General features: G+C 57.7%; 1 protein-coding gene across 1 annotated transcript in view; it reads right to left on the bottom strand.

Annotated features, from left to right (window-relative positions):
• Positions 1-8474, bottom strand: part of HMCN2 (hemicentin 2) — a 35992-nt gene that overhangs the window by 21172 nt on the left and 6346 nt on the right. Inside the window, 13 exon segments of the mRNA XM_031057300.1 lie at positions 2-50; positions 151-246; positions 788-957; positions 1183-1291; positions 1399-1526; positions 5367-5523; positions 5696-5852; positions 6094-6206; positions 6413-6557; positions 6828-6952; positions 7299-7394; positions 7598-7792; positions 8386-8474. The exon segment at positions 8386-8474 is cut by the window's right edge and continues 18 nt beyond it. Coding sequence (XP_030913160.1) covers positions 2-50; positions 151-246; positions 788-957; positions 1183-1291; positions 1399-1526; positions 5367-5523; positions 5696-5852; positions 6094-6206; positions 6413-6557; positions 6828-6952; positions 7299-7394; positions 7598-7792; positions 8386-8474 — 1629 coding nt within the window.

Below are 8474 nucleotides of genomic sequence, written 5' to 3' on the forward strand. Positions count from 1 at the left end.
CAGCCCCGCTCCGGCCCGGAGCCGCTCCTGCCCCTTGTACCAGGTGATGTCTGCAGGGCAGCAGAGAGCTGAGCTCGGAGGAACGGCACCGCTGCCCCAGGGGAAGCCCCAGGGATTCAGGAGCAGGAGCTGAGGACGGGATTGACTCACCGGGAGCGGGCAGCCCCGAGGCCAGGCATTCCAGGGATACCGAGCCGTTCTCGGGGACGGCCAAATCCACCGCGCTGGGCTCGATGTTCGGAGGCACTGCAACCCAGCAGCCCTGTGAGCGGCTCTGTGTGCCTGCAGCCAGCACAGGGCAGGGCCCTGGGGCACAGCCAGGCTCACCCAGGGCTCCTGGCACACACCAAGGCCTGGCACAGCAGCAGCCGGGGGCCACAGCTCAGTCCCTGCTCTGGGAGGGGACCACATCATCCCACAGTGCCACCACTGCTCCCCAAACCAGCCAGAGGTTTGGTCCCTGCCCCCATGAGACATCCATTCTTCCCAGGGAGGGATCTCTGTTCCCTGCCTGGTTTCTCACCTGGCACCTTCAGAGTCACGTCCTGCTGGTGGAGGGGAATGGGGCTGGGGGAGGACCCTCCAGCAGGAAACATCACTCAAGGATTTACTGTGGTGCCATTGCCATCACTTCTCAGCCTCATTGACAAAGGACAAGATCCCGACAGATCAAGTGACCCTGCCCCTACCAAAAAACTGGGCCAAGAACTCCCAGCCCCTTTGAGCAGCCACGCTCCTCCCAACAGAGGGGATGGACAGCCCCCCTCACCCCAGACACTGCACTCACCATGCACCGAAACCTGCACCTCTGCCTGGGCCAGCCCTGCCCAGGTGCTGCCCTGGCAGACGTAGAGCCCTTGGTGACCAAGCCCCACTCGGGAGAGCAGCAGAGTGCCACCATCCTCAGACACCGCCACACCGTCCTGCCCGTCCAGAGGGTGCCCATCCTTCAGCCACCTGCGGGCAAGGGCACAGGCAGCAAGTCCTGGCGCCACCCACACCCTGCCTCTGCACGCCAACAGAGTGCTGGCAGCAAGGACTGTCCCCTTGTCCCCTGGAACGTGCTGGCAGTGCCGTCAGAGGACATCAGGGACACGGAGAAGGAATGGATGCCTCCACCCCGAGGGACACCCCTACCACCCATGCTGGGAGCACAGGGAGCCTCAGCACTGCAGCACTCACTGGATCTGGGCTGGGGGGATGCCCCTGGTGTGACACCGAATCCTCAGGGAGGTGTTGGCAACCGCTGCCAGGTGCCTTTCCCCATCACCAATCCACAGCTGGGGGGGAGCTGGGGGAGAGGGGACCTCAGGCTGTGCCCACCCTCGGTCCCTGGCACAGGGATGTGACACGGCCAAGGGTTTGGAGGGTTAGGGCACACGGGCAGGGTGTTTGAACCTTGCACATGCAGGCTGTAGCTGAGCGAGGCGTTCCCGGCGGCGTTGGTGGCCGTGCAGGTGTAGAGGCCATTGTCTGTCACCTGGGGCTCAGCCAGGTGCAGGGATCCTGAGGGGAGGACACTGAACCTTGGGGGAGAAGGAACAGGAAAGCTGGATGGGAGAAACAGCCATGTCATCCATCACTCAATCCTGAGCAGGAGCTGAGAGCTCAGAGCTCACCATCACCTCGGGACAGCCAATGGCCACCTCTCACTCAAAGAGGGTGGCACTGTCACAGACTTATTTTCTGAAAAATACTTTTGCTAAGATTTTTCTCTTGAGAAGCTGAGAAGCCTCAGAAACGAAATGTAAACAATAATTATCTGCTGCTGTAGAATGCAACAGGTGAATCTTTGATTGGTCTCATGTGGTTGTTTTTAATTAATGGCCAATCACAGTCCAGCTGTCTCGAACTCTCTGGTGAGTCACAAAATTTAATTATCATTCTTTTCCTTTCCTTGCTAACCTTCTGATGAAATCCTTTCTTCTATTCTTTTAGTATCATTTTAATATATCATTTTCTTTTAGTATAATATATATCATAAAATAATAAATCAGCCTTCTGAAACGTGGAGTCAAGATTCTCATCTCTTCCCTCATCCTGGGACCCCTGTGAACACCACCACAGTGGCACAGCTGCCCATGGGGGCAAATCCCCTTTGCTCAGCCCTTGCAGGAGCTCAGCACGAGGCAGCACATGAGCCCATGGGGACAGAGGAGGACCAGGGTCCCCCCAGAGCACAGTCCCTGCAGCTGGAGCTGGCCATGCTCTCATTGCCAGCCCCATCTGTGCTCCACAGACATAACCTCATCTCAGCCCACGGCTGCAGATTCCTCCTGGTGTGCTCCCATAAATCACCCAGCGTGGACACGCCAGCTGAGGTGTGGGGAGCAGAAATGGGGGACAGGATGTGTGAACAGCCAGGAACAGCCATGGCAAAGCAGACACGAACAGCAAGGCAGTGCATGCCCCAAGAAGAGCAAAACCAAGATGCCTTCCTGCTTCCCCAGGCCACAGCAATCCTCAGGGACAGGTTAGAAGTGTTTTACCCCAAGACCAGGGCCCGTGGTTTTAGGGATCCCTTCCAACATGGTGCCAACATATGGGGAAAGCATTGGAAGACCAAGACACCAGATAACCTGGAGAACGGTTGGATATGAGTTTACTCTCGCCCATCAAATCACATTAACTGCCTGTCTCACGGCTCTCATCAGCTTCAACACCATCAACAAATTGATTTGTCCCTCCAGAAGTCGCTCACTGGAACAAAACTGGCCTAAAACCCCACATCCCAGGGCAGACAAAGCCACTGCCGGGCTAAAAACTGTGTTTGTGCCAAACCTCATCCCAAGAGGCACCAGGCCATGGTCCAACACTTCCCACAGGGATCCACCATCCCCAGGCACATCCTTGACCTTGTGACAGCACAAGGCAGGAATGTGCAGGAAGGCAGACAGACAGACAGACAGCAGGCTGAGGAGCTGCACTGGAGCTGCCTTTCCTTCCCAGCCCCATGTCCAGGGTAGGCACATGAGTGATGGGAAGCAGCTGCTTGGTCCCAGATGTTTGGAAGATGGAAGAAAAGCCTGGCGGTCTCCAAGGAGAGCAGAGCTAATGCAGCCCTGCTCGGCTGCCTCAGCTCCTGCATTGCCCACAGGATGCCAGGGGTGCCCTTCACATGCCCCTGCCAAGCAGCTCAGTCCCTTCATGGACCTGACATCCCTCTGAGGAGACACAAAATCCCAGGAGATGGTGGGCCCAGCACCCAGAAGCCTCCTTACCTTGTGCCGGTGAGGGGCAGGGGCTCCCGGCTCCACAGCACCAGGGGAGGGGGGGATCCTTGGGCCTCGCAGGGCAGGGTGGTCTCCTGCCCCAGCACTGCCAGGATGGGGACAGGGTCTGATGTCTGTGATCCATTCACGCTGATCCTGGGCTTTGCTGCATGGAGAGGAGCACAGCTGGTGCAGGGACACTTCAGGTGCCCCACTGCTCCTCTTGCCATCCTCCAAACCCATCTGGCACCTGGACTGGTGCTCCAAGGAAGGCAGGAGTGTTCCCAGGTCATTGTCTCTCCCTGCCTGTCCCCTCTGGAGCTGTCCTGAGCACTCACTGCTGATGGAGAGCTGCATCTCCCGGCTGGAGAACCCTGCTGCATTGGTGGCTGTGCAGAAGTAGGTGCCAGCATCCCCAGGGGACGATGAAGGGATCAGGAGGGTCCCATCGGGGTCGAGCTGGTAGTGTGGGCTCGGTGAAATGGGCTCTGTGCCCTGCAGAGGACAGGGAAGGGAGGAAGGCAGAGATTCTCCCATGAGCTCAACATCCCAAAAGCAAGAAGAGAGCTCTGGACACATCAGGACAGGGCATGCCCTGGTCCTGTCACAGACTTATTTTCTGAAAAATACTTTTGCTAAGATTTTTCTCTTGAGAAGCTGAGAAGCCTCAGAAACGAAATGTAAACAATAATTATCTGCTGCTGTAGAATGCAACAGGTGAATCTTTGATTGGTCTCATGTGGTTGTTTTTAATTAATGGCCAATCACAGTCCAGCTGTCTCGAACTCTCTGGTGAGTCACAAAATTTAATTATCATTCTTTTCCTTTCCTTGCTAACCTTCTGATGAAATCCTTTCTTCTATTCTTTTAGTATCATTTTAATATATCATTTTCTTTTAGTATAATATATATCATAAAATAATAAATCAGCCTTCTGAAACGTGGAGTCAAGATTCTCATCTCTTCCCTCATCCTGGGACCCCTGTGAACACCACCACAGTGGCACAGCTGCCCATGGGGGCAAATCCCCTTTGCTCAGCCCTTGCAGGAGCTCAGCACGAGGCAGCACATGAGCCCATGGGGACAGAGGAGGACCAGGGTCCCCCCAGAGCACAGTCCCTGCAGCTGGAGCTGGCCATGCTCTCATTGCCAGCCCCATCTGTGCTCCACAGACATAACCTCATCTCAGCCCACGGCTGCAGATTCCTCCTGGTGTGCTCCCGTAAATCACCCAGCGTGGACACGCCAGCTGAGGTGTGGGGAGCAGAAACGGGGGACAGGATGTGTGAACAGCCAGGAACAACCATGGCAAAGCAGACACGAACAGCAAGGCAGTGCATGCCCCAAGAAGAGCAAAACCAAGATGCCTTCCTGCTTCCCCAGGCCACAGCAATCCTCAGGGACAGGTTAGAAGTGTTTTACCCCAAGACCAGGGCCCGTGGTTTTAGGGATCCCTTCCAACATGGTGCCAACATATGGGGAAAGCATTGGAAGACCAAGACACCAGATAACCTGGAGAACGGTTGGATATGAGTTTACCCTCGCCCATCAAATCACATTAACTGCCTGTCTCACGGCTGTCATCAGCTTCAACACCATCAACAAATTGATTTGTCCCTCCAGAAGTCGCTCACTGGAACAAAACTGGCCTAAAACCCCACATCCCAGGGCAGACAAAGCCACTGCCGGGCTAAAAACTGTGTTTGTGCCAAACCTCATCCCAAGAGGCACCAGGCCATGGTCCAACACTTCCCACAGGGATCCACCATCCCCAGGCACATCCTTGACCTTGTGACAGCACAAGGCAGGAATGTGCAGGAAGGCAGACAGACAGACAGACAGCAGGCTGAGGAGCTGCACTGGAGCTGCCTTTCCTTCCCAGCCCCATGTCCAGGGTAGGCACATGAGTGATGGGAAGCAGCTGCTTGGTCCCAGATGTTTGGAAGATGGAAGAAAAGCCTGGCGGTCTCCAAGGAGAGCAGAGCTAATGCAGCCCTGCTCGGCTGCCTCAGCTCCTGCATTGCCCACAGGATGCCAGGGGTGCCCTTCACATGCCCCTGCCAAGCAGCTCAGTCCCTTCATGGACCTGACATCCCTCTGAGGAGACACAAAATCCCAGGAGATGGTGGGCCCAGCACCCAGAAGCCTCCTTACCTGGTGCCGGTGAGGGGCAGGGGCTCCCGGCTCCACAGCACCAGGGGAGGGGGGGATCCTTGGGCCTCGCAGGGCAGGGTGGTCTCCTGCCCCAGCACTGCCAGGATGGGGACAGGGTCTGATGTCTGTGATCCATTCACGCTGATCCTGGGCTTTGCTGCATGGAGAGGAGCACAGCTGGTGCAGGGACACTTCAGGTGCCCCACTGCTCCTCTTGCCATCCTCCAAACCCATCTGGCACCTGGACTGGTGCTCCAAGGAAGGCAGGAGTGTTCCCAGGTCATTGTCTCTCCCTGCCTGTCCCCTCTGGAGCTGTCCTGAGCACTCACTGCTGATGGAGAGCTGCATCTCCCGGCTGGAGAACCCTGCTGCATTGGTGGCTGTGCAGAAGTAGGTGCCAGCATCCCCAGGGGACGATGAAGGGATCAGGAGGGTCCCATCGGGGTCGAGCTGGTAGTGTGGGCTCGGTGAAATGGGCTCTGTGCCCTGCAGAGGACAGGGAAGGGAGGAAGGCAGAGATTCTCCCATGAGCTCAACATCCCAAAAGCAAGAAGAGAGCTCTGGACACATCAGGACAGGGCATGCCCTGGTCCCAGCTCCCCAGGGCACTTGGAGTCACCTCCCCAGGCAGCTGGAGAGCTCCATCCCTTCAAACACATGTCCCTGAACCCGAGGATGGCCCCAGCCGGGCTGGCAGGGCACACAGCCCCCTGTCCCTGTCCCCTACCTTGGCCCAGGTGACAATAGGGGGTGGCACGCCGGTGGCATTGCACCGCAGGGTGACAGCAGCTCCCTCGGTGGCAGTGACCAGAACAGGGCCAGGCTCGATGCTGGGAGGAGCTGGGAAGGAAGAGAAACCTCATCCTGCACGGCCAGGGCCACGTCCAGCACAGAGAGCACTGCCCTGTGTCACTGCCAGCAGGGACACCCAGCTCCCTGCCACTCACCATGGATGACCAGGGACACATCCAGCACAGGGAGCAGAGCACAGGGAGCACTGCCCCGTGTCACTGCTCAGAGGGGACACCCAGCTCCCTGCCACTCACCATGGATGACCAGGGACACGTCCTGCCTGTGTGAGCCGAGGGCGTTGCTCACCTCACAGGTGAAGGTTCCTGCGTCCCCCTGGGACGCCTGCTGCACGTGCAGGCTCCCATCAGCCCGGATGGAATAGCGCCCACCTGGGGCTACCTGGACATGGGGGAGAGCAGGGAGCAGGACAGGTGACATGGTCAAACACCAACACATCCCTGCATCTCTGGGGCACATCCAGAAATGAGCAACACCCTGATGTGGAGATAAACCAACATTGCCTCCCCAACACAAACGCTCTGTTGGATTCTTTCACCAGCAGCTTTCGCCCCGAAGGCTGGGGTAACCCATCCTGCAGTGAAGCCCCCCCAAGGAGCAGGTGCCCACCCACCCTCCCACCCAGGATCCCAGCAGGCATGGAATTCTCACCGTCTGCCCATCCTTGAGCCAGCGGCGGGCTGGGAAGGGGCTGCCAGCCAGGATCACACAGGGCAGGGACACGGGCTGGCCTGGGAGCACACGGACCACAGGGGATGCAAGGGCTATTTCTGGGGCTGTTTAAAGAGGGGAAAGGGAACCAGCATTAATCAGTGATAAACTGGCCAGGAACGCTCAGGAGAATGGGTGTAGATCACCTTTCTTCCAAGGTCTGGATCCTGGCTCAGCATAAGCCAGCTCTGATTCCACTCCCCAGGAATTTGGGGATATTCACTGCAGTGTGGGTCCATGGCAGCGCATGAAGCCAAAGCGGGCTTGGAAGGGCATTGCCCAAACCCTGCCCTGGGTCTCTGAGTGTTCACTGCGGCCAGCTCAGGACCAGGGACAGCTGCTCTGGTCTCGGCCACTCACCCCTGCCAGCACACTGGGATGGATTCACGACCAAAGCACAGAAAAACAAACCCTGTCCCGTGACTGTGAGCTTGACCTCTGCATGGATCTTCCCAAACTCATTCTGGGCTTCACAGATGTAGATGGCTTGGTCATCCAGCGAGGCACCTGGAGCACAGTGGGGAGAAGCCTCAGCCTGGTGGGGCTGGAGAGCCCTGAGCAAGCTCAAAGACAGGGACCACCCTCCCCTGCCCCACCCCATCTCCAATGGGGGCAGGCCCCTCAGAGCTGGACTCTTGCAGGCTGTTACTGCACACCTGAGCTTGCACAAGTTAAAAATGCAAATAAATGCGTGCACACTCAGCTCTTACTGTCAATGAGGAGCTGGGCAGTCTCCAGCTGGCTGGAAACCTCCCGTGGGCCCTGCCAGCCCACCACGGGCCTCCCGTCCTGCCGGGACCAGGTGACCTGGGGCAGGGGGGATCCCTCCACGTGGCACGGCAGGCTCACTCTGTCCCCAACCTTGACCTCCACGTCGCCCAGGGGCTCAGGAAAGTGAGGGGCAGCTGGAGGAGAGAGCAGCAGAGAAAGGGCTCAGGCAGGTCCAGCATCCCCACAGCTGAGCCTGGAGAAGGGATGGGGCTGCAAAACCAACGGGCAGGGTGCCCTGACAAGTTACAACACACACACTTGCTGCTTTTCCAAAGCTGTCAGAGCCTTTGCTGTTTCCACCTCTTCCAGTTACACTCATCAACCACTGGCTCAGCAAAACCACTTGCACTTTTCCATCCTTAACTGCTTTAAACCCTGCTGCCCTCATCACTGAGCCTTCCCTCCTCCCCCTCATGCTCTTTCATCCCTTCTACCTCCAGCAAAAGATTGCCACCTGGATTTTCAGACACACACAAGTCAGCCCCCACCTCTGCCTAACCCTACTGAATGCACTTTGCATCCCAAGCCCTCATGTCCCCGTGCAATAACAACAGCCTTGTCTTTTCCCACTTGCTGAGCCTCCTGCATCTTCCCAAAGCTTGGAATTCCCGTGCCAGGCACCAACACCTCCCTGCTGGGAAGCCTCGGAGAGCAGCAAAGGGGAGCTGAGCCACAAAGGGGATCTGTGGAAGAGGCTGCAGGACTTACATCCGACAGCAGGACTTACATCCCACGTGCAGCACGGTGCTGTCCGAGGCAATGCCCGCCTCGCCCAGGGCCCGGCAGCTGTAGAGCCCCGCGTCCTCCTCCCGCACC

Source organism: Geospiza fortis, unplaced genomic scaffold, assembly GCF_000277835.1.
Source record: "Geospiza fortis unplaced genomic scaffold, GeoFor_1.0 scaffold27, whole genome shotgun sequence".
Taxonomy (NCBI): Eukaryota; Metazoa; Chordata; class Aves; order Passeriformes; family Thraupidae; genus Geospiza; species Geospiza fortis.